The sequence below is a fragment of the Dermochelys coriacea genome, chromosome 16, assembly GCF_009764565.3.
Source record: "Dermochelys coriacea isolate rDerCor1 chromosome 16, rDerCor1.pri.v4, whole genome shotgun sequence".
Taxonomy (NCBI): Eukaryota; Metazoa; Chordata; order Testudines; family Dermochelyidae; genus Dermochelys; species Dermochelys coriacea.
This window is the reverse complement of record NC_050083.1, coordinates 26,145,828-26,171,896: the sequence shown is the minus strand read 5'-3', so window position 1 is coordinate 26,171,896 and position 26,069 is coordinate 26,145,828. Positions and strand designations below refer to the sequence as shown.

General features: G+C 44.6%; 2 protein-coding genes and 1 long non-coding RNA gene across 15 annotated transcripts in view; 1 reads left to right on the top strand and 2 right to left on the bottom strand.

The window, feature by feature from the left end:
* The window catches only part of GARNL3 (GTPase activating Rap/RanGAP domain like 3), a 209,786-nt gene extending 201,608 nt beyond the window's left edge, over positions 1 to 8,178 (top strand). For 11 of the 12 annotated variants that reach the window (XM_043498770.1, XM_038374925.2, XM_038374927.2 and 8 more), the window contains 3 exons: positions 2,518 to 2,727; positions 3,069 to 3,180; positions 5,436 to 8,178. In XM_043498770.1, coding sequence (XP_043354705.1) covers positions 2,518 to 2,727; positions 3,069 to 3,180; positions 5,436 to 5,592 — 479 coding nt within the window. In that variant the 3' untranslated portion in view covers positions 5,593 to 8,178. The remainder of the gene's footprint in view (positions 1 to 2,517; positions 2,728 to 3,068; positions 3,181 to 5,435) is intronic. The other variant, XM_043498775.1, reaches the window with a different exon arrangement.
* The window catches only part of SLC2A8 (solute carrier family 2 member 8), a 120,993-nt gene that overhangs the window by 7,698 nt on the left and 87,226 nt on the right, over positions 1 to 26,069 (bottom strand). The gene's annotated exons all lie outside the window — the stretch shown is intronic.
* LOC122456886 lies at positions 4,383 to 24,216 on the bottom strand. Its single transcript, XR_006276044.1, has 2 exons — positions 24,164 to 24,216; positions 4,383 to 4,660 (listed from the first exon to the last, which is right to left on the bottom strand). It is a non-coding gene; the product is annotated as an uncharacterized LOC122456886 (long non-coding RNA).

Below are 26,069 nucleotides of genomic sequence, written 5' to 3'. Positions count from 1 at the left end.
GCCTGGAGGCTGAAGGATATCCAGGAATTGATCCTGAGGGTTCTGTATGTCCTCTATGAGAAGATTGTAATCATTGGCCATGCATCGCAAGAGGGCTTGATATTGAGCACGCTCATCTGTAGGAAAGCAGGTGGGGAGGGTATAAGAGGATCATCCAGGGTGGAGGAGGCACTGGTGTTGACCGGTGTCAGTGGTTCCAGAGGTGCCGTTGGTGCGGACAGGTCCAGCGGAATGGGAGCATCCACAGAAGTGTCATAGGTTGCAGTAGTCAACAGAGAACGTTGGTGATGCATCCACCATTGGTATGGGTCCCAAGCTGCCCAATAGGGCCAGGCGTATGGGTCACTCAGAACCGATGATTCCCTTAGATAGGTAAACCACGGATCCGCTAAGTGCCTGTAAGGTGGAGGATAGGGTGGTTCTCTAGTATCTGGGCTGTATGAGTGGGCAGGAGAAAAAGGTGGGTCCACCACGGAGGACCAGTCCAAACCCAAAGATGGTTCTAGCAGAGGCGGAGCTGTTGGAGCAGTGCGGTGGAGAGCCCAAAAATAGCAGCATCAGTTCAGCTGTGGGTGTTAATGGGGAAGGTAACGGTGGTGAAGGCTGCAATGCCGCTTGGTCGAAGTTGTCATCGCTGGAACAGGGTGCTGGGACTTCTTAAGCGGGACTTATGCTCCAAGCGGGAGGGCCTCCTCTTCTGCACGCAACTTTTCACCTGACCTGGCACAGCTCAGGGAGGAAACATTGTGCTTTGGAGCGGTCCCCATGTGAGTGCTTCTTATGAGCATGGCGTTTGGAAGGATGTGGCGGTGCCATTGGCGCTGGGTGGGATGGGCCTGAAGCAGGACTGACTCCTGGGCGGAGCAGAGGTTCATCGGTGCCAGTTCCTGTGGAGGGCATGGGTCCATAGCCCCCTCCATTAGGAATTTGCAGAGATGAAGCTCACAAGCTTCCTGAGTTCTAGGTGGGAAGGAGCAGCAGATGGAAAGCACGCTGCTACATGAGCTTCACCCAGACAGTATAGGCGTCTTTGGTGTTCTGGGAATTCCTACAGCTAATTCCTAACTAAACTAACAACTACGAGCTAAGGGAAAATGAGGAACGGACAACTACTCTACAACTAACTATATACAATATACGATCTGAGAATGTAATTTTTGAAAGAATAACAATGAAGATAGAGAAATGAGGTTTCCGACTATGGCCATGCAGTGGTAAGAGGGAACTGTAGTGTTGTCGACCCGCACAGCTTCTTAAAGCCTTGGACACACTATGCGGTGGATGCACGTGCGAGTCAACGGACACTAATATGAACAGCTCCGGTGCATGGCTCGCATGCACATCCGTGATTGGAATCAACATAGAGACCATCACTTGAAGAACTTATAGCACAGTTTGAGTTATAAAGTACCAGTAACATTATTAGTTTAAACAATCCTATCAAAGAAAGCTGCAAAGGGGTCCCTGTGAAGTTACTGCCCACTTGCTCATAGTGGATCTCTGATGGTAACATTGAAAAGGGGAGCTTGCATCCCCATTGTCTTCAACTTGCATGTAAAATATTTTAACAAAGGGAACAGCAATCCCTGTTTTCCCCTCTGTGTTCTATATCAATAAATGCTATAGTCACTTCACTATAAAATCATACTCTCTTAACAGCATCCACTGTCTAGTTCAGGGGTGGGCAAACTTTTTGGCCTGAGGCTGCAATGGGTTTCAGAAATTGTATGAAGGGCTGGTTAGGGGAGGCTGTGCCTCCCCAAACAGCCAGGCGTGGCCTGGCCTCTGCCCCCATCTGACCCCCACATACACACTTTTTGCTCTGACAGGCCCCCCGGGACTCCTGCCCCTTCCAACGCCCGCATTCCCTGATGGCTCCCAGAACCCCTGCCCCCATTCAACCCTGTTCCCTGCCCTCTGACCTCCCCAAACCCTATCTGCACCCCTGGCCCCTGACCACCCCCCAATTCCTCTGCCCTCTATCCATCCCACTCCCTGCCCTCTTACTGCACTGCCTGGAGTACCGATGGCTGGTGGCACGGCTGCACCAGGACAGACAGCCGTGTCGCCCGGCTGGAGCCAGCCACGCACCATGCAGCAGAGAGCACCGAGTCAGGCCAGGCTCTGCAGCTGCGCTGCCCCAGGAGCTCACAGCCCCACCGACCAGAGCATTGAGCCAGTGGCGCAGTGAGCTGAGGCTGCAGGGGAGGGGAACAGCAGGGGAGAGGCCAGGGGCTAGCCCCCTGGGCCAGGAGCTCAGGGGCCAGGCAGACCGGTTCCACAGACCAGATATGGCCCACAGGCCTTAGTTTGCCCATCTCTGATCTAGTTCCAGTATTCTTTTATGTCCAATTGTTGTCTGTTTATTTAGATGGTAAGTGCTGCAGTTAAATGGCCATGTCTTCGTTATGATTAGCTGAACATGTTGTCACCACTCAAGTGATAAAAAGTAATGTGTCAAATTATTAGTTTGAAAATATGAAAATCTATTTCTGGTTATTATTTTGTGTGTTTCAGGTGAAGTTCAGTATAAAAACTTATACAAAATTCCTCTCAGTAACCTGGTTGGGAGAAGCATTGAACGACCTCTGAAGTCACCATTAGTCCCCAAGGCCATCACCACCCCAACGTCCAGTGTTATTGCCTCAGCTCCTGTCAGTCACTCATTATCTTTGTCTCGTATGGAAATTAAAGAAATTGCAAGCAGAACACGCAAAGAACTACTAGGTAAAGCCTCTTGATTGATATAATCAATTCCCAGTTATACTACCTGGAGTCTGTGTCACCCATTTAGATTTCTGGAGCGACACATAGCAGAAAATATTACAAAAATAAAATGTCAGCTGGTGAAAAAACAGCCTTTTTGTAAAAAGGCTACATGCTTTAAAGAAAACATAAAAACTTTGGTAATCTGGTGTCTGATTCACTAATGCACACAGTAGGTCTGTACTCTAACCCAGTCATAATGTAGCCAGTGTCTGAAGCCAATGAAAGGTATTGTAGCTATAATAGCCCCATGAATGTTTAATCTCTTTTCTGAAAACTATGTCTTTTATTCCTTTATTGAGGCCTCTTGGACGAGAAAGTTCCCAAATCAGAAGTAGCACAGAAGCAAAAGAAGGTTCCTCGAAAACCATCAGACCCCAAGCAGGGAGCAATAAGGTCAACAAGCAGTGACAGGTAAAGAGGAGGATTTAAAAAAGAATCACGTTAAATGAGAGGGTAAAATCCTTGGGGCACGAACTATGTTTTCCTATGTGTAGTGCAGTGGGTCCTGACCCTGAGTGGGCTGCTGGGTTGTACTGTAATATTACTGATAATTTTAAACTATAAATCATTTAAAAAAAAATTCCGTAACACTGCCATGGTAGTGTCAGAACTGGGACCAGTAATAATTTTGGCTAAGGATTGTCAATATTTTCATATCATCTCTGGTTTCTGTGTTTATAGCCTTTTTGAATTATATCTGGCTGTCCCAGGAACCAAATCATGGACCTATGAACAAAACCAGACTAAATGGGCCTTGATAGGGTAACTACCATGTTTGCGTTTCCCTCAGAAGGATTTTGGCAAACAGTTGTGCAGATTTTGGATTCACTGGTGTGACAGGGTCAGGCCAGACAGCTACAGGAGAGTGCAGGAAGGAAGGTATAATCCTTTGATAAGTAGGTTCCTCTTCCCCTGGTAACTGAGCAGGGGTTACTTCAGGTTAATTAGGACACCTGGAGCCAACTAAAAAACTGCCAGAATGGGGTTAAAAGCCTCCCCCCCAGCCAGTCAGGGGGGTGATAGTGTTGTGAGAATGAAGGCAAGCTGTTGGAGAGCTGAGCCGTGCGGAAGCTGATATGGACAAGAGAACCCCACAGGTATAGAGACTGGGGAGAAACCCTACCCTAAACAGGAGCTAAGTCCAAAGACCTGAAGAAAAGGACCCTGCCAGAGGGGAGAGACTGAGCCTTGCATTTAGCCTTGCATGTGATGCTGTCATGCCCGGAAGGACTACCAGAGACTAGGGGCTTTTCCTCCCCTGGCAGGAGGATCGGGAGGAACCCTGCCCAAGCAAAGTTGGGACAATAAGCCAAGAGGTGTGGGGAAATAACCCAGGGAAGCTAGCAGATTTCTTGGGAACTGGCAGCATGAGGCTGCTATTTGTAGGGTCCCTGGGTTGGGGCCTGGAGTAGAGGGCAGGACTGGGCCCCCTTCGCCCTTTTCCTCTTATTGGATGTCCACCGAGAAGGCCAGAAGCCCCAGTGAAGCAGTGAGGGCCTAGCAGGCCCAGAAACAGGAAGGCCGCTTGGAGACAATATTTCCCCGCCCACCATAAAACGGGAGGGGAGGGATTCTGAGAGACAAGACACTATCCTGACCCACTGCTAGAAAGAAGCATGGCACCCACAGAGACGGAGAAGAAGTCCTGTTCCCTCTTTACAGTCCTTGCTAACTATATAGAATTTCTCTAAACTGCCTCCTCCTCAGCCCTGCTGCTCCTGCAATACTCAGTGCACTATGGAATCTATACTTGAGAAGAGCGAAGGCAGGATTTGGCCCAGACATGACTGGTGATTTTTTTCATTAACACAATTTTAAATTACAGAGAATAAAAGTAGAGTGATTTAAATATTTTGACTAGAAATGACAATATAAAATATTTGTTTGAGACCTCATCCATGAACATTAACTGCCGGGGATATTTGATTGTCTGTAAACTTGATATTTGTGTGCATTTTCTATTGTCCGGGTTGGTGGGAATATGAGTAAATACTTTGAAAAATCAGAGTTAAAAAGAGAGGGGTCAAACTATTCCGAGGTCCTAGATCTGTCTTCACACTAACGTGGTTATGCCCAGGGATAGCTGTTCATTTGGGACAGTGGGGGCAAAAGATCTATCTGGCTTTAAGATTCTACTCGATAAGTTTATGGAGGAGATGGTATGATGGGATAATGGGATTTTGGTAAGTAATTGATCTTTAAATATTCAGGGTAAATAGGCCAAATCCCCTGAGATGGGATATTAGATGGATGGGATCTGAGTTACTATAGAAAATTATTTCCTGGGTATCTGGCTGGTGAATCTTGCCCATATGCTCAGGGTTTAGCTGATTGCCATATTTGGGGTCGGGAAGGAATTTTCCTCCAGGGCAGATTGGAGAGGCCCTGGAGGTTTTTCGCCTTCCTCTGTAGCATGGTTGACTTGAGGGAGGCTTCTCTGCTCCTTGAAGTCTTTGAACCATGATTTAAGGACTTCAATAGCTCAGACATGGGTGAGGTTTTTCATAGGAGTGGGTGGGTGAGATTCTGTGGCCTGCGCTGTGCAGGAGATCGGACTAGATGATCAGAATGGTCCCTTCTGACCTTAGTATCTATGAATCTATGAATCTATTTGCTTCTTGCTTTGATCTGAATGTTTTCACAGAGTTTTGCCTTCCTTCTTGCAGGATAATTTCAAGCTCTTTTGAAAGCAATTCTGAAGGGCGTCACCTTTCCACTAGTTCAGATCCTGACACTGCAGCAAACCGGGAGGAGAGCCCGCCATCTAGCAGTCCATTTCATCTCACTACTTCATTTGATGAAGACATCATTGACTTGAAGTGAAGACAATCTTGAGTCCCTTATTTTCTCCTTTTCCTTTTCTTATGACTCTGAAGGCCTTAGGAATGTCACAACACTGCTTTTAGTGATAACGTATGGCTGGAAATGGAGAATATTGGTGAATATTCACTACAGAACCCAATTGGGTGAAGCTTTTTTGCCATCTTTATGTTTACCTTTCTCAGTTAAAGAACCTTTGGTTCGTATTGTAACAAGGTGGTAGATATCAATGGTAGTTTTAGGATGAAAATTTTAAGTAAATAAAAGGATTCATTTTTATTCTTTCTGAACTTCTTATGTTTGGAGTACCTGAATGAGAAGTAATACTTAGCTGTGTTATTTGCAGCCACTGATATTATAAATTGTTCCATAGCACAGTGTGTCACGTAGAAAGATAATCTTCATAAAGAAAATAATTTATTTCACATTTTTTAAAAGATAAAAATAAACTTGTGGCAAAGTTCTTTTCAGCCAGGATGATCTGTCCCTGAAGTGGTACCATTCTGTTATAATGTTTACAGAAGAATCAAGGATATTCTATGAAGATCAGGTAAGATAAAACATAAATTTCTAACAGTGAGAGTAATTAAGCACTGGAACAATTTACCAAGGGTCATAGTGGAGTCTCCGTCATTGATAATTTTTAAATTAAAAGTGAATGTTTTTCTAAAAGTTCTGCTCTAGGAATTATTTTGTGTAAGTTTAAATGGCCTGTGTTATACAGGAGGTTAGACTAGATGATCACAATGGTCCCTTCAGGCCTTGGAATCTATTAATAAGATACAAATATGTTTTCTTAGCTCTCATCTTTCCATGTATATTTTTTTTTGAGAGGGACCTGAAAACAAGATTTGGAGTAAAAATTCCAGAATGCAGAGAAGTTTGTAGAAAAATACAAACTTTCAAATTATCCTCTAAAAATTGAAAATCAAAGATAAAGGAAGAAAGATGCATCAGGCTAACAACATAACTGGAATATTATCCCTGTTGTGTACCTCCAAACTTCTTGAAAACACAGTATGTAGGAGCCAGCATCTGATTTTGTGTTCCATTTTCTATCAGTGTTTGGACTTGCAGATGAACCTCCTGTTAACATGCAGGCACCTGTATTTGTTGCTGTTTGCTTGTGCATTAACTGTTTAAATGATACAGTTTTAGACTGCTCCAAATAGCTACATTTTGCTGAGTGAATCCAGGCTGAAATGTCACTGAACAGCTAGGTTTTTGTGGTGAAATAGTAACAATAAACCTTTTGATGTACGAAGGACATATTTCACCTACAAAATGATTCTTGAGGCCGTTCCTGCATTTTCTGTATGCCAAAAAATTAATTTGCAACAAAAATCAAAATGTTTTGCTTTTTCACAAAAATGTGATGTTTTCCTCCTTTTTTACTTTAAGATGTCAGCTCCATTTACAAGTTATTTCTTGTTCCATAATGAGAAATAGTTCAGCATCTTCATTATTTTAGGGATGCCATGCTGGTGTCATAGTTTGTTTCCTTCTTAGCAAGAACAGCTGCAAACTTGTGTCTTTTAAATGAGTGTATCTGAATATAATCCAGTTTCCTGCCTAGTACTCTATTCCTAACCTTTTATCAGTATAGGTAGCTGCTAATTGCTCCGCCAAGAAAATATTAATTAACTTCATTTAAAGGATCATTTCTTACTCTCAGCTGTAACATCTGATTAAGGAAAGAAGCAATATTTTCAGCTGCAATCATTCTTCCATTAGAAGAAAGTATTTTAACCAGTGGTTAGTATTACAGTATTTTTAAACCAGTAAATCTGTGTGTTGTAATTCTAAGTAAAAGCATCTAAGAAAAGAGAGCTGAAATTGTTTGCCAGAGATTTCAACTCTTGTGAGAGAGCATGCCACAATTGTTGGAAAGAGCTTACACACCCAATACCATTTACCAGTTCAGGTTGAAAAATGAAGCTGAAAGATGCGAAGCGTGGCACTTACATTTGATGGAGTCTGGGGCCTGTTTTGTGTGTGAAGACAGTATTTCTTTATACAACTATATTCAGGGCAGACCATGTTAGCATGTAAGTGAACATGTATGGGGGCTCATTGAACCCACTTTAGGAGCACTAATTGCACTAACATCTCATCCTGAAAGAAACAACAGTCTTTTCTTTCCCTTTCTGCATCCTCAGCCTTGTTCCATTATGTTGCTTCTGTTGTGTTAGTTGTACATGCATATGCTCATGGGTTATTTTGGAGCCTATACTCATGTGTTGCAAACTCAGGCTTTAGTTAAAATAAAATTTTAACTGGAAATTTTGTTTTGTTTTGTCAAAATATCAAATTGTAAATTGAAATAGCTCATGGAACTGTTCTCTTCTTCTGATATTCTAGCACAGTCCATACAACTCAACATATAAAAATTGGCATTGACTGAAGCTGCTGAGGGAGTTAAGAAGGCATATTGAAGAGACTTAGCAAAGAGCTGCATAATCAGTAGGGCTGTCAAGTGATTAAAAAATTAATTGCAATTAATCATGCGATTAAAAGAATCATGCAATTAATCGCATTGTTAAACAAGAATAGAATACCATTTATTTAAACATTTATGGATGTTTTCTACATTTTCAAATATATTGATTTCAATTACAACACAGAATACAAAGTGTACAGTGCTCATTTTATATTTATTTTTGATTACAAGTATTTGCACTGTAAAAAAAAAACAAAAGAAAGTATTTTTAATTCACCTAATACAAGTATTCTAGTGCAGTCTCTTTATCATGAAAGTTGAACTTACAAATGTAGAATTATGTACAAAAAAACTGCATTCAAAAATAAAACAATGTAAAATTTTAGAACCTGCAAGTCCACTCAGTCCTACCTCTTGTTCAGCCAATCGCTCAGACAAACAAATTTGTTTACATTTGCAGGAGATAATGCTGCCCGTTTCTTGTTTACAGTGTCACCTGAAAGTGAGAACAGGCATTCTCCTGGCACTATTTTAGCCAGCATTGCAAGATATTTACGTGCCAGATGCACTAAAGATTCATATGTCCCTTCATGCTTCAACCACCATTCCAAGGAACATGTGTCCATGCTAATGGCAGGTTCTGCTCGATAACAATCCAAAACAGTGTGGACAGATGCATGTTCATTTTCATTATCTGAGTCAGATGCCACCAGCAGAAGGTTGATTTTCTTTTTTGATGCTTCGGATTCTGTAGTTTCCTCATCAGAGAGTTGCTCTTTTAAGACTTCTGAAAGCAAGCTCCACACGTTGTCCCTCTCAGATTTTGGAAGGCACTTCAGATTCTTAAACCTTGGGTCAAATGCTGTAACTCTCTTTAGAAATTTCATATTGGTACCTTCTTTGCATTTTGTCAAATTCACAGTGAAAGTGTTCTTAAAATGAACATGTGCCAGGTCATCATCCAAGACTGTTATAACATGAAATATATGGCAGAATGCAGGTAAAACAGAGCAAGGGACATACAATTCTTCCCCAAGGAGTTCAGTCACAAATTTAATGACTGCATTATTTTTTTTAATGAGTGTCATCAGCATGGAAGCATGTCCATTGGAATGGTGGCCAAAGCATGAAGGGGAATACGAATGTTTTGCATATCTTGCACGTAAATACCTTGCAGTGCTATCTATAAAAGTGCTATGCAAATGCCTGTTCTCACTTTCTGGTGACATTGTAAATAAGAAGAGGGCATCAGTATCTCCTGTAAATGTAAACAAACTTGTTTGTCTTAGTGATTGGTTGAACAAGAAGTAGGACTGAGTGGACTTGTAGGCTCTGAAGTTTTACATTGTTTTGTTTTTGAGTGCAGTTATGTAACAAAAAATCTACATTTGTAAGTTGCAATTTCACGACAAAGAGATTGCACTATTGTACTTGTATGAGGTGAATTGAAAAATACTATTTCTTTTGTTTATGATTTTTACAGTGCAAATATTTGTAACCAGAACCAATATACACTTTGATTCCAGTTTCAACACCATACAATATATATGAAAAGGTAGAAAAACATCCAAAATATTTAATAAATTTAAAATGGCATTCTATTGTTTAACAGTGCGATTAAAACTGTGATTAATTGCAATTAATTTTTGAGTTAATCGTGTGAATTAATTGCGATTAATTGACAGCCCTAATAATCAGTGCAGGAAAGGCCTCAGGAATGGAGAAATGAGAGAACTTGGCAGGAGCTGAGTATATGATATGCACATGTTTATGGTTATCACTGTAGCAATGGCACTGTAAGAAATTATTCTAGTCAGATACTCAGGAAAACAGCCCTTTTCTGTGAGCCTCATCACAGTAGCAACACATTTCCCAAGCTATATCTATCTACACATTCATAGAACTCTGAAGTCTATCTGTAATGGCAGTATCAGGTGGCTCCCAGATAATATCACTAAGCAAGATAAGAAGGGCTGAAAGGAGCACAGACAGAAGTTGGATATTGATGGTAGACAAAGTCATACTGGCAATAAGGTGCAGATTTTTAATAGTTATGGTAATTAACTGATCAAACAACCTACTGAGGGATGTGGTGGCTTCTCCATTACTTGATGGATTTAAATCAAGATTGGACATATTTCTAAAAGGTATGCTTTTATCTTAACCAGAAGTTACTGAGTTTGATGCAGGAATCGTGAAATTCTATGGTTTGTGTTATGCACAAGTCATAATAGTCTTTTCTGTCCTTAAAAATCTATGAATTATATAATTCAGATAGCACCAGATCACAGGAAAATGACCTGCATTTGTCCAGGAAATGTGGACTGAGTGCCCTAACAAGTATCTCTTGTCTCTATTTCTTTGATTCAGTGATTAATCAGGTTTCAGAGTAGCAGCCATGTTAGTCTGTATTCGCAAAAAGAAAAGGAGTACTTGTGGCACTTTAGAGACTAACAAATTTTATTTGAGCATAAGCTTTTGTGAGCTACAGCTCTCTTGGCAAATGTAGGGAGCACATCAGAATAGCCAAGGGGAACTGAAAGAGGGCTCGTGGGATCAGATAGGCTGTGTGGGGCACAGAGTGTGTATCCAAATATCCAGGAGCTAGAGAGAGAGAGAGAGAGAGAGAGAGAGTGTGTGTGTGTGTGTGTGTGTGTGTGTGTGAGATGTGTGAGCAAGAGAGCACACACAGGAATATGGGGGGGAGGGACGAAGAGTCAGAGAGGAGGTCATAGTGTAAAATACAGTAATTATAATGTTAAATAGTTGGCTGTCTATAGCCAGTGTCCAAGATCCTTCCCAGTTAGGTTACAGGCTAGAATTTGAAATAGAAATAGCATTGGAGATGCGGATGGATGATCTCTTGCTCCTCATGGATAAATGCCAAATGTCCATACACATAGGATACTCTGCTGCTTGAGAGAGGTGTCAGGGTCTCAAGAGAAACTAAAATGGCTTTTTTGAGGCCTGTAGTGATGGGAAACTGCACTTGTGCCACCTGGACCCTCACCTATGCAGTTTTCTCCCTTTGCCTTTTTAGTATTTACATGCAACTTCTGAGAATTGGCAAGATGACTTAAGTGCAAATTATAGGACTATACAACAAAGCCAATTCCTCCTGCCTGTCACAACCTGATACCCAGCTATCCCAGTGCCTGGCCAAGACCAGCAAATGAATCAGAAAAAGCTGGTTGAAATTACACTCTAGCAAGACTGGGATTATGCTGGTAGGTAGAAGGGAACAATTGAAAAACCACAGTACTGTCTCCATCAGTGGAGGCATGCCCTGAAGAAGAGCGCTGAGTAGCTCAAAAGCTTATCTCTCTCACCAATAAAAGTTGGTTCAATAAAAGATATTACCTCACCCACCTTGTCTCTCAAATCATCAAGACAGATCATAGCTGAAGGGCTCTTCCAAGCTCCTTGCTGATGTTGAACTCTTCCATGAGTGTCTGCAAGAAACTTACTGTGCCCCCTGGGACTGGCAATGAGACTGCAGCACATCCTGGCCAATAGAATTGGCCATGATCAGACACAGTCATTACTACTTCACTTGTTTTATAGGCATATAACTTACGTTAAGTTTAGAAGTGTGAGCAACAAGGGTGATGTCATGGTAGGAGTCTGCTATAGACCACCAGACCAGGGGGATGAGGTGGACGAGGCTTTCTCCCGGCAACTAATGGAAGTTACTAGATCACAGGCCCTGGTTCTCATGGAAGACTTCAATCACCCTGATATCTGCTGGTGCACAGACAATCTGGGAAGTTTTTGGAAATTGTAGGGGACATTTTCCTGGTGCAAGTGCTGGAGGGACCAACTAGGGGCATAGCTCTTCTTGACCTGCTGCTCACAAATCGGGAAGAATTAGTAGGGGAAGCAAAAGTGGACGGGAATCTGGGAGGCAGTGACCATGAGGTGGTTGAGTTCAGGATCCTGACACAGGGAAGAAAGGAGAGCAGCAGAATACGGACCGTGGACTTCAGAAAAGCAGACTTTGACTCCCTCAGGAAACTGATTGGCAGGATCCCCTGGGAGAATAACATGAGGGGGAAAGGAATCTAGGAGAGCTGGCTATATTTTGAAGAATCCTTATTGAGGTTACAGGGACGAACCATCCCGATGTGTAGAAAGAATAGTAAATATGGCAGGCGAACAGTTTGGATTAACGATGAAATCCTTGCTGATCTTGAACACAAAAAAGAAGCTTACAAGAAGTGGAAGATTGGACAAATGACCAGGGAAGAGTATAAAAATATTGCTCGGGCATGCAGGAGTGAAATCAGGAAGGCCAAATCAAACTTGGAGTTGCAGCTAGCAAGAGATGTTAAGAGTAACAAGAAGGGTTTCTTCAGGTATGTTAGCAACAAGAAGAAAGTCAAGGCAAGTGTGGGCTCCTTACTGAATGAGGGAGGCAACCTAGTGACGGAGGATGTGGAAAAAGCTAATATACTCAATGCTTTTTTTGTCTCTGTCTTCACGAACAACGTCAGCTCCCAGACTACTGCACTGGGCAGGACAGTATGGGAAGGAGATGACCAGCCCTCTGTGGAGAAAGAAGTGGTTCGGGACTATTTAGAAAAGATGGATGAGCACAAATCCATGGGGCCGGATGCGCTGCATCCAAGAGTGCTAAAGGAGTTGGCAGACGTGATTACAGAGCCATTGGCCATTACTTTGAAAACTCATGGCGATCGGGGGAGGTCCCGGATGACTGGAAAAAGGCTAATGTAGTGCCCATCTTTAAAAAAGGGAAGAAGGATCTGCGGAACTACAGGCCAGTCAGCTTCACCTCAGTCCCTGGAAAAATCATGGACCAGGTTCTCAAGGAATCAATTCTGAAGCACTTAGAGGAGAGGAAAGTGATCGGGAACAGTCAGCATGGATTCACCAAGGGCAAGTCATGCCTGACTAATCTAATTGCCTTCTATGACGAGATAACTGGCTCTGTGGATGAGGGGAAAGCAGTGGACGTGTTATTCCTTGACTTTAGCAAAGCTTTTGACATGGTCTCCCAGAGTGTTCTTGCCAGCAAGTTAAAGAATTATGGGCTAGATGAATGGACTATAAGGTGGCTAGAAAGTTGGCTAGATTATCAGGCTCAACTGGTATGATCAATGGCTCCATGTCTAGTTGGCAGCTGGTATCAAGTAGAGTGCCCCAAGGGTTGGTCCTTGGACCGGTTTTGTTCAATATCTTCATTAATGATCTGGAGGATGGCGTGGATTGCACCCTCAGCAAGTTTGCAGATGACACTAAACTGGGAGGAGAGGTAGATACGCTGGAGGGTAGAGATAGGATACAGAGAGCCCTAGACAAATTAGAGGATTGGGCCAAAAGAAATCTGATGAGGTTCAACAAGGACAAGTGCAGAGTCCTGCACTTAGGACGGAAGAATCCCATGCACTGCTACAGACTAGGGACCGAAGGGCTAGGCAGCAGTTCTGCAGAAAAGGACCTAGGGGTTACAGTGGACGAGAAGCTGTATATGAGTCAACAGTGTGCCTTTGTTGCCAAGAAGGCCAATGGCATTTTGGGATGTATAAGTTGGGGCATTGCCAGGAGATCGAGGAACGTGATCATTCCCCTCTATTTGACATTAGTGAGGCCTCATCTGGAGTACTGTGTCCAGTTTTGGGCCGCACACTACAAGAAGGATGTGAAAAAATTGGAAAACGTCCAGCAGAGGGCAACAAAAATGACTAGGAGACTGGAACACATGATTTATGAGGAGAGGCTGAGGGAACTGGGATTGTTTAGTCTGCGGAAGAGAAGAATGAAGGGGGATTTGATGGCTGCTTTCAACTACCTGATAGGGGGTTCCAAAGAGGACGGATCTAGACTGTTCTCAGTGGTAGCAGATGACGGAATGAGGAGTAATGGTCTCAAGTTGCAGTAGGGGAGGTTTAGGTTGGATATTAGGAAAAACTTTTTCACTCGGAGGGTGGTGAAGTACTGGAATGCATTACCTAGGGAGGTGGTGGAATCTCCTTCCTTTGAAGTTTTTTAGGTCAGGCTTGACAACGCCCTTGCTGGGATGATTTAGTTGGGGTTGGTCCTGCTTTGAGCAGGGGGTTGGCCTAGATGACCTCCTGAGGTCCCTTCCAACCCTGATATTCTATGATTCTATGATACGGTAGTTGAAAGCGCAAAGCCTGAAAAAAATATAGTTGGTCAGAATACAGCCGTGTCTTACCTCAGCAGCCTGGTTTACTGAGAGCACGTCATCACTGCATTCCACTTATTCCACAGGCTTCCTATAGAATGTTGAGTCATATTTAAGGCCAGCTACTTAAGGGACCTTGACTACCCTTGTCAGCTTTGCTCCTCAGGAACAATGGAACTGTACCCACCTCATGGAGAAAGTTCCTTTGTGAGGAGGCAGGCCTTTCTCAGGCTGGCCAAAGAATTTGTGCCTTACACCTGGGGGAATTCTGCACCACTACACAATGCAGAATTTTGCAGAAATTAATGTTGGGCATGCAGAATTTCCTTTTCTCTCCCATAGAAATGGGCAGCAGAGATACTGACCACCACTAGGGGCCGCTAGACCCCAACTCGCAAATGGAAGACAAGGCGGGAGGGAGGGGAGAAAACTCAGCAGGGTTCTCAACAGCTGCAGTTCTCAGCATGTCCTGAAGGAAGGAGGTGAGGGTGCACAGGAAACTCCATGCAAGCCTGGGACCCAGCATCAGGCTGTTTTTCCCTCTGGATCCTTGGGCTCTAGGTGGGTAGGGTCTGTCAGTGTCTGGGCAGGGGGAGGGCCCCGCAAGCTGGCTTCTGAGAGGGTAGGGGTAGGTGTTGAGTGTCTCGGCTGGGGGGAGGGCCCTGCAGCTGGGCTCTGGGGGGTAGGGGTTTGAGTGTCTGGGCTGGGGGGCCACTGTAGTTGGTCTTTGGGGGGAGGAGGTGTGACTGTCTGACCCCCCCTGCTGGGCTTTGTGGGGGAGGGGAGAGGGGCAGAGAAGCAGGAACTGGGTTGTTGTAGGGGTTTCTTTAACTCTCTACTCCTTGGGGATTTTTTGTGTGTCTGTATTGTTACAGACATACTTGCTGACAGGTATTTTGAAATAAATTACCAAAATAATTGAAAGTGGTGTGATTATATAGTGTTGTTTTGAAAAATAAAATTTGAAGAATTTTGCAGAATTTTAAAATATTGTGCACAGAATTTTTAATTTTTTGGTGCAGAATTCCTCTAGGAGTAGTGCCTGCAGGAACTTTAGAATGGTGACACACTTTACCACTTTGCAAGCCAAATGAAAACTCACTTCTATCCTGTAGCATTCTTTCGTGGCACCTCATTGTCTTTAAATAACTATAAAACAAAACGCAAAAAAAAAAAAAAAACCTGTGGGGAGGAATGAAGGCCTACATTTGTTTTTAAACTTTGGAAGGAGGTACAAATACCAGCATGCTGGAAATAGTGGAAGAACCTAAGTAGAATGCAGTACATGTATAGTCAACCTTTGTCACACTATGTGGGGTGAGGGACTTGAAATTTTGCTTCTCACAAGTTACAGAGGCTCTGTACTTCTGCAGAGACTAGAGATGAATGTATTTATTAGAGGTATGGTGTGTGCGGTGGGAGATAAGTCTTTATGTGGTTGTGTGCATGAATATATTATAATAGCTGAAAGCCCATGCTACCGCATGATCATGGCAGTTGGGCCAAGTAATCCTCCATCTATGCAGTCTCCCTCATACAACCAGCGAAACTGTTGCATGCAAAATTAGCTGTAAAGGCAGTGATTGGCAGAGTTACCTCTGATATCACACTGGTCTAGGACTCCTGGCACAGCATAGATGCATGTTTTACTATAGTTGTACCCAGCATGGATGTAATTTGTAAAGTCAAATGACTGAGAACTTAAAAATTGGACGGCAACAGTGTGCTAATACCATTGATGACTGAACTTGGTGATAGTCTGAACAAAAAGAGCCCTCAACCGTGCTTGTAGCTGTTTTCATCGCTTCATACTGACTCGGACATTCTGATGTCAGCTTTTTTTAGAGAGCTCTGCCTTAGGACAGGGTGTGGTATACATGGCATTACAAACCCACCAGGACAGGATTTGCCCACCTTGCTGTTCCAAGTGCCTGTTCCCTGGATTTATGTCAGCCTGTAGTCTTTTGGGTAACTAATGTCCTCTTAAATTGTTGTAGCCCTGTTGGTCCCAGGATATTAGACACACAGGGTGGCTGAGGTAATATCTTTTATTGGACCAACTTGAAGTTACTACCTCACCCACCTTGGTTCTCTAAGGCCCTCTCAAGTCCATCATTGAGGTCAGGTATGCTTGGTCATTCTAAAGACTTGAGCTGCCTTGCAAATTATTCCCTTTAAGTCGCATGAATCAAAATGCTTTTAAAGAGCAACAAGATCTTTTGATTGCTTGTAGCTCGCTAGTCTGCCTCATGCCATATTGGGCACACTCATATGCCTAAGCATTTGGCTGGAATACATTTTGGAAAACGCACTCAAGTTTATTAATGCTGTCCAACAGCCAGGTTTAGACTCCTCCTTATAAGATAGTAAATTAAAAAGCATGTGTTGGCATGTATATTTATAATGATATTTTAAGGATATTTCTTTCCCCTTTCATTGTGTTTTTACATCATGTTTGTAGCTTTCTATCTGTGAGAATGAAAAAGAAATTGAAAATGAATATTGCTGTGATTGGTAGTTAATACACCCAGCATTTGCCACTTTAGCTAAAGAAATCTTTTCTCATTGCCCTTCTGGTGTTGGTGAATGAGCTCTTATGGATTTTGTTTCGTGATGGAATAAATTCGACCTTGAGAAATTTGGATATCATTTCTAAGATATAGGAAATTCCGTTGTTTGAGGTCTTCAGCAAATGTCTTTACTAGCTGCCAGGTTACTAAATGTATTTTTAGTATTGTGACAGTACAACACTGCACTTCTGCCAGCCTGTATAATGCATGTCTGCTTTGCCGTAGTCCTACTAGTGACATTCAAATGACCAAGAGCAGCCTTTGTTTATCTGTGTAAATGTGAATTCATAACAATACTACGAGCCTTGAGGAAAAAAGAAAACAGGAATATCTTTGCACATTTATTTATTGCCTCTTGTTTAAGTATTTAGCTAGTTGAATGGAAGATGTTAGGATTCTAAGGTTTGTACAAAGCAGTTTGTGTCAACCCTGATTTTGTTTTGTTGAAGTGCTTGAATGTTAGCAGTGGGTTATGTACCTCAATGATTTTAGACTGTTGCTGAACCTTTGTGATCTAAAAATTTAACTACCACCAAGTGTCTTAAAATCTATTGTATTGCCACTGTTTTTAATCGCAAGTAATGTATATGTACTGTGTTTTGAATGTAGCCTGTAAAGAAAGGGAATCATTACTATAATAACTAAAGCTGTTTTAAGTGCAATAGGCCATTGTTGTGAAGGAGCAGCTGGTACTTTTTTGTTCATTGAGATGTAATAAATATTTATGAAATTTGACATGAGCCTGTTGTTTGTTTGGTTTTACTAATGAATCATTAGACCAATGAAGCACTGGACAGTGCTTTTCTTTCCTTTCCAAAGGTGGTAGTTTCTCCAAGTTCTGATCATGTTGTTCATTCGTCTGTAGTCTTGAAGGAGTAGTGGTATTCTCATAAGGGGCTGCTTTGTGTCACTCTTTTCCCTGTTTAAGTGTTTTTGAGGGTTTTTTTTCCTTAAGAGATGTTTTTAGTCACTTCAGAGGAGAAGACATGTATCAGCAGGGTTTGAACAAAAGCCCTTTCTGCATTGAAGGGCTTCTAAAGTCATATTCCTTGTTCTCCCAAGCGTATTCATGGGCAGGGTTCTGCACAGGAAGATGTCTCTGCTTTGGCACCCCTCATTCCCAGACTCATGGAAGAGGGTTCCCACCCCCCCTTTGTGTGTGTATGTGTGTGTGATATCTTATTTTAGATAGTCTGAGTAAACTCATTCATATTTTGCACTGCAGTCAAGTTCTGTTTTCATTTCTAATTTGTGGCCACAAATACTATATTTGGTAAATTTGCTTGGTTTTGCACATTTTAATGAATCTGTTAGTGTACAGTTTGGGGCAGAGAGCTGTAGTTGTCTGGTTTGCTGATGGATTTGATCCCCTTGTGACATGGATGCGTTCTCCTTCTATTGCTAGCTGAAACCAACTTTCTGGCCCACCCAGTAATTGGCTGTACTGGTAAAGAATTTCCAATCCAGTCTTACTTCCCTGTCAAGTCGACAGCTCACTGATTTTTACTTCAGTCACACACTGAGCATTCCTAGCCTCTCACTACATGTGTACAGCTCTCACTCCATTCTCACTTAGCCAATATTTTCCCTTGTTTTCAAGAATGATTTAGCAGGCCTTTTCAGCCTGACCCTCCTCTCAGTTACGCCTGATTTGTACCAGTGTAATGCCCTTGAAGTCAGTAGAGTTACACTGGTGTTAATGAAAGGAGAATTGGGCCCTTTACCTTTTAATTAAGTTATTCACTGAAAATACATGCCTGTTCTCCCATGCTTTTCCAGGTGCGGGTATAGGAACATTGCCCATTATGGTGCCTTTGAGCTCCTAGATGTGGGTTGAGTTGGAAGGTCTCCAAGTGCTGTGTTTTTAAGACCTGTTTAAAATGGATTTATTGCGCTGGGTTAATATGTGTTTTTAAAATTATGAAAAGTGCTTGAAGTAGAAAATTGGTGCATACATTTTATTTATTAGTCAGACTGACTCTAGAATAATGCTGCAATGTGTGCTTAACACTATGTAACAACCTGAATACTTCCTCTGGTGGAATCCTGAACAATGGGGAAGGGACTATGTCTACCTGAGTTTGTACAGTGCCAATGGGACCCTAATAGCTAATGTAATAGCAACCCTTCACGCAAAAGTTGATATTTCTAACAGTCTTATAAAGGTGAAATTTGTAGATAGCAGCACTAGTTTTGGCTTTTGTTAGCTACATACAGCAATGACATGCTGATGAAACTGTTGTATTATTATTTGTATTGCCATAGCAAAGGGAAACATGTACTTTTATTTTTGGGAAATAGTTAAACAGAGATGTGGCCAGCTTATCTGCCTGGATCAGAAATAGGGCCTGTCCCCCTACTCAATATTCAGCCATCGTTCCCCCCCATGGTCTTAAATTTCTTGCCACCCATGTATACTAGGGGACCTGCATATGCAACATTTGTTTGCAACTTAAGAATATGAATATTCTGTGCCTTTAATGCTTTCATGGTTTCAGAAGGAAAACTAGGTTTCTGCTCAGACAGGGACTGTATGTTTAAAAGGAAAAGGGAAGAGGTGAAGTTAAATAAGTGTGTTTGAAGCAGAGGCTGACAGGTGTAACACACCTGGTCTTTGAAGGCATTTCTGTGCAGCAGTCACGTGGGAAGCCTGGGTACTATAGATCTGGGACAGTAGCGTGATGACCTCATTTAAGGCAAAGAAAGATACTGAATTATCTCCTATCCCATTAAGTCCCCTCCACCCCAGATCTCCATGATGTGAATAAGATACAGGCAGAACCTACTGCCTTGAGACCAGTGCAATTTTTTTTCTCCAGCTGAAAATTTTTAGAGATGGCATCATTTGAGCACAGGACAGGGAGGGCAGAGGTCTATTCCTGGTTTGAACACAGATTCACTGTATGACAATGAATATGTCCAGTAACCTTTGGGTGCCTCCAGTTTTCCCATTTATAAAATAGGCCTAATACTTAAGAGACATTGAAGTTTCTTTCACTTTATACCACAGTCACGCCTCTGTATCAGCCATTCCACATCTGGAGCAAAAGTGGCACTAGGGCTACTTCTGTGTCCCTCCATCTAGCTACTCTGTTCTGTCCCACCAATGAGTAAAGGCCTCTTCAGTATCATTTCTATCTGGCTGTCTAGCTCAGGCTTTTATAAGACTGTCTGAATGGCGAAGTAACTCCCACTGAGATTCTACTTGTAAGTACATCTGATTAGAGAATTGTTAATATTTCTTAAAATGTAGTTATGGAATATAGACACTTATGAAATTTTCTTCTTGCCCTTCTTTTGAAAATTAGTCAGTGAAAAAGGAGATATTTCCATGTGATGACAATCACTGTGAACCATGATTGTTTTTGTGACGAAGTGGGACTGCTCTTAATGTTTCCTCTGAATACTGTAGGTGTGCCTCAGTTTACTCTGTGCATTTCTTAAGTCTCTAGGTGGTGGGATAAGGCGGTGTAATTGTTGCAGAGCAAAGGGCAGTGTACACAAATGGCCGACACTCTGTCTCCTGGCAACCAATGGCCTGGGCCCTTCCTTCCTGCAAGGTGATAGCTAAAGGGTTGGAGAACAAAGGAATCAGGTGACCTCCTGGCCCGGGGAAAGGGACAAAGCCCAGAGGAGGATAGGGTGGAAAGTGAGTCAGTTTTGGGCTGGCTGGGGAATGAAGTGCAGATGAGGTTGTCTGGCTCACTGCCCCCCAAAATGGACCCTGCTGAGGGGTCCTCTTCTCTGTACCTAAAGCTCTGTTTTAGACCATGTTCCTGTCATCTAATAAACCTCTGTTTTACTGGCTGACTCAAGAGTCACATCTGACTGCGAAATTGGGGTATAGGACCCTCTGGCTTCCCGAGGACCCCACCTGGGCGGACTCGCTGTGGGAAGCGCACGGAGGGGCAGAGGATGCTGAATGCTCCGAAGTCAGACCCAGGAAGGTGGAAGCAGTGTGAGCTTTTTGCCCTGAACACAGTCTGCTCACAGATAGGAGGCTCCCCCACAAGTCCTGATTGGCTTCATAGAGAGCAGTACCAGAGCATCGCTCGGGGACTCCGTGACAACTGGTGGTAGCTGTGGGCTGTACTGCACCCTGTGGATAGTGCTTCCTGCAGTAAGTGACTGGGGAGCAGTAAAACAACGGGGATTGACGAGGACCAGCCATGCTAAAGGCTTAGAGAGGAGCGGTTTCAGAGCGGAGGAGCTACGCTTAATCCCTCGGAGTGTGAGACCAGCGAGAAGGACTGTGCAGTAATAGGGTCCCCCTGGGGACTGCGGTGAGCAGTCTCGGGTGTAGGAGCCTGCGGCTTGGCCCTGGGAGAGAGAAGGATTTTTACAGTAACAGGGTTCCCCGGGGATTGCAGCATCAGGGTTCCCCGGGGATTGCAGCAAGCTGTCCAAGGGGCGGAGGAGGCTGCAGCTTGACCTTGGCGAAGAGGTGGTGACCTCAAGAAGGGCTGGCACACTAGGGGTTCTCCCGGAAAACCATGGGGAGCTGAGAGCACACAGGCCTATGAGTCCACAGCAACTTGGGAACAGTGAAGTGATGGCCTATCACCATCTCCTTAAGAAGGACATTGTAATCCTGTACCAGAAGAGAGGGTTGCGCATTGGAAAGTTCAGCAAAGAACAGCTAATCGTGCAGCTGGAGGATGATGACCGCTCTAAGGAGCAGATTTCTGACCCAAATGGGGCTACAGCAGGATATGGGAGCAGCTGGGGTGGTAGCCAGGTATCCCTAAGACTCCTGTCCCCAACCAGATGGGGGTCTTCAGGATCGGGTTCCCCATGAGGGGATCAGAGATGGATGGAATTGGAGCCAAGTCCGAGAGCACGAGAGGACAGAGACAGTGAGAGCCCAAGAAAGAGCTGCAGGAGAAGCAGCAGCAGCATGAACGGGTGAGGTATACCCTGCGTTGTATACGAGAGACTGAGGATCTTCTGGACCAAATTCAGAATAGGCTTCTAGGGGCACAAAGCTCTAAAGATATAGAGCAGGTTGCACAGAGGAGCCAAGAGGCCAGTGAAGAAGCTTGGCAACATGTGACCTCCAGAAGAGGTAAGCGGAATGTCCGGGTTCCAGTAACACAGACACAGGTAACTAACCGCTTTCATGTTCTCTCCACAGGTACCATTGCGGAGAGTGGACCAGATGATATGTCTGGGGGGAGAAAGCAGAAGGAGACTCCGCTGGTTGGGAGGCATGAGATGCGATGTCCTGAGGTTGGGGGTTCCACGACCACCACTCCCAAGAGGAGAAGGCGGGTGGTGGTGGTCGGGGACTCTCTCCTCCGGGGGACTGAGTCATCTATCTGCCGCCCTGACCGGGAAAACCGAGAAGTCTGCTGCTTGCCAGGGGCTAAGATTCGTGATGTGACGGAGAGACTGCCGAGACTCATCAAGCCCTCGGATCGCTACCCCTTCCTGCTTCTCCACGTGGGCACCAATGATACTGCCAAGAATGACCTTGAGCGGATCACTGCGGACTACGTGGCTCTGGGAAGAAGGATAAAGGAGTTGGAGGCGCAAGTGGTGTTCTCGTCCATCCTCCCCGTGGAAGGAAAAGGCCTGGGTAGGGACCGTCGAATCGTGGAGGTCAACGAATGGCTACGCAGGTGGTGTCGGAGAGAAGGCTTTGGATTCTTTGACCATGGGATGGTGTTCCATGAAGGAGGAGTGCTGGGCAGAGACGGGCTCCATCTTACGAAGAGAGGGAAGAACATCTTTGCCAGCAGGCTGGCTAACCTAGTGAGGAGGGCTTTAAACTAGGTTCACCGGGGGAAGGAGACCAAAGCCCTGAGGTAAGTGGGAAAGCGGGATACCGGGAGGAAGCACAGGCAGGAATGTCTGTGAGGGGAGGGCTCCTGCCTCATACTGGGAATGAGGGGCGATCAACAGGTTATCTCAAGTGCTTATATACAAATGCACAAAGCCTTGGAAACAAGCAGGGAGAACTGGAGGTCCTGGTGATGTCAAGGAATTATGACGTGATTGGAATAACAGAGACTTGGTGGGATAACTCACATGACTGGAGTACAGTCATGGATGGTTATAAACTGTTCAGGAAGGACAGGCAGGGCAGAAAAGGTGGGGGAGTAGCACTGTATGTAAGGGAGCAGTATGACTGCTCAGAGCTCCGGTACGAAACTGTGGAAAAACCTGAGTGTCTCTGGATTAAGTTTAGAAGTGTGTGCAACAAGAGTGATGTCATGGTGGGAGTCTGCTATAGACCACCGGACCAGGGGGATGAGGTGGATGAGGCTTTCTTCCGGCAACTCACGGAAGCTACTAGATCGCATGCCCTGATTCTCATGGGTGACTTTAAATTTTCCTGATATCTGCTGGGAGAGCAATACAGCGGTGCATAGACAATCCAGGAAGTTTTTGGAAAGCGTAGGGGACAATTTCCTGGTGCAAGTGCTAGGGGAGCCAACTAGGGGGAGCGCTTTTCTTGACCTGCTGCTCACAAACCGGGTAGAATTAGTGGGGGAAGCAAAAGTGGATGGGAATCTGGGAGGCAGTGACCATGAGTTGGTTGAGTTCAGGATCCTGACGCAGGGAAGAAAGGTAAGCAGCAGGATACGGACCCTGGACTTCAGGAAAGCAGACTTTGACTCCCTCAGGGAACAGATGGCCAGGATCCCCTGGGGGACTAACATGAAAGGGAAGGGAGTCCAGGAGAGCTGGCTGTATTTCAAGGAATCCCTGTTGAGGTTACAGGGACAAACCATCCCGATGAGTCGAAAGAATAGTAAATATGGCAGGCGACCAGCTTGGCTTAATGGTGAAATCCTAGCGGATCTTAAACATAAAAAAGAAGCTTACAAGAAGTGGAAGGTTGGACATATGACCAGGGAAGAGTATAAAAATATTGCTTGGGCATGTAGGAAAGATATCAGGAGGGCCAAATCGCACCTGGAGCTGCAGCTAGCAAGAGATGTCAAGAGTAACAAGAAGGGTTTCTTCAGGTATGTTGGCAACAAGAAGAAAGCCAAGGAAAGTGTGGGCCCCTTACTGAATGAGGGAGGCAAGCTAGTGACAGAGGATGTGGAAAAAGCTAATGTACTCAATGCTTTTTTTGCCTCTGTTTTCACTAACAAGGTCAGCTCCCAGACTGCTGTGCTGGGCATCACAAAATGGGGAAGAGATGGCCAGCCCTCTGTAGAGATAGAGGTGGTTAGGGACTATTTAGAAAAGCTGGACGTGCACAAGTCCATGGGGCCGGACGAATTGCATCCGAGAGTGCTGAAGGAATTGGCGGCTGTGATTGCAGAGCCCTTGGCCATTATCTTTGAAAACTCGTGGCGAACGGGGGAAGTCCCGGATGACTGGAAAAAGGCTAATATAGTGCCCATCTTTAAAAAAGGGAAGAAGGAGGATCCTGGGAACTACAGGCCGGTCAGCCTCACCTCAGTCCCTGGAAAAATCATGGAGCAGGTCCTCAAAGAATCAATCCTGAAGCACTTAGAGGAGAGGAAAGTGATCAGGAACAGTCAGCATGGATTCACCAAGGGAAGGTCATGCCTGACTAATCTAATCGCCTTTTATGATGAGATTACTGGTTCTGTGGATGAAGGGAAAGCAGTGGATGTATTGTTTCTTGACTTTAGCAAAGCTTTTGACACGGTCTCCCACAGCATTCTTGTCAGCAAGTTAAGGAAGTATGGGCCGGATGAATGCACTATAAGGTGGGTAGAAAGCTGGCTAGATTGTCGGGCTCAACGGGTAGTGATCAATGGCTCCATGTCTAGTTGGCAGCCGGTGTCAAGTGGAGTGCCCCAGGGGTCGGTCCTGGGGCCCGTTTTGTTCAATATCTTCATAAATGATCTGGAGGATGGTGTGGATTGCACTCTCAGCAAATTTGCGGATGATACTAAACTGGGAGGAGTGGTAGATACGCTGGAGGGGAGGGATAGGATACAGAAGGACCTAGACAAATTGGAGGATTGGGCCAAAAGAAATCTAATGAGGTTCAATAAGGGTAAGTGCAGGGTCCTGCACTTAGGATGGAAGAAGCCAATGCACCGCTACAGACTAGGGACCGAATGGCTCGGCAGCAGTTCTGCGGAAAAGGACCTAGGGGTGACAGTGGACGAGAAGCTGGATATGAGTCAGCAGTGTGCCCTTGTTGCCAAGAAGGCCAACGGCATTTTGGGATGTATAAGTAGGGGCATAGCGAGCAGATCGAGGGACGTGATCGTTCCCCTCTATTTGACACTGGTGAGGCCTCATCTGGAGTACTGTGTCCAGTTTTGGGCCCCACACTACAAGAAGGATGTGGATAAATTGGAAAGAGTACAGCGAAGGGCAACAAAAATGATTAGGGGTCTAGAGCACATGACTTATGAGGAGAGGCTGAGGGAGCTGGGATTGTTTAGTCTGCAGAAGAGAAGAATGAGGGGGGATTTGATAGCTGCTTTCAACTACTTGAAAGGGGGTTTCAAAGAGGATGGCTCTAGACTGTTCTCAATGGTAGCAGATGACAGAACGAGGAGTAATGGTCTCAAGTTGCAATGGGGGAGGTTTAGATTGGATATTAGGAAAAACTTTTTCACTAAGAGGGTGGTGAAACACTGGAATGCGTTACCTAGGGAGGTGGTAGAATCTCCTTCCTTAGAGGTTTTTAAGGTCAGGCTTGACAAAGCCCTGGCTAGGATGATTTAACTGGGACTTGGTCCTGCTTTGAGCAGGGGGTTGGACTAGATGACCTTCTGGGGTCCCTTCCAACCCTGATATTCTATGATTCTATGAGGGGAGAGGCATAGAGGACCTCGCAGGGGTGAGAAGGGATAGACCCTAGGGTGCCAGTTCCACAGGGAACCTAGATATAAATTGCTGCCCCTGGTTAAGGAGCGGGGGGATGTGGATGCCCACCTCACTGCCTTTGAGCAGGCTGGTGATTTGAATCGGGGCACTCTGCGGAAAAGCCCCAGTGTCTAGCTTCCTTTCTGGGTCCCAAGGCCATAGATGCCATTAGCCAGATGGGTGGGATGGTGGACAGGCTCCCACTCCTGACCCCAACCTGTATGGCTGTGTGGAGGCTCTTGGGTTCAGGCCCCTCAGACCCCCACTGGGAGAGGAAGGTGATGGTCAGGGGCGAGACATTCCTGGGGGGCAAGATCCTGGGACAGAGAGAACTGTTAAGACCCAGATAGTGCAGCCCCACCAAATGCTGAAGGGCTGTGTGACCTGGGTGAAGGTCCCAGGGATAAAGCCCCTCGCCCTGCCTAATGCCCAGATCCCTGTGCAGACACAGGAGGGTTAGGGTTGGCTGGTCATTGGGGTTCTCCAGGATATC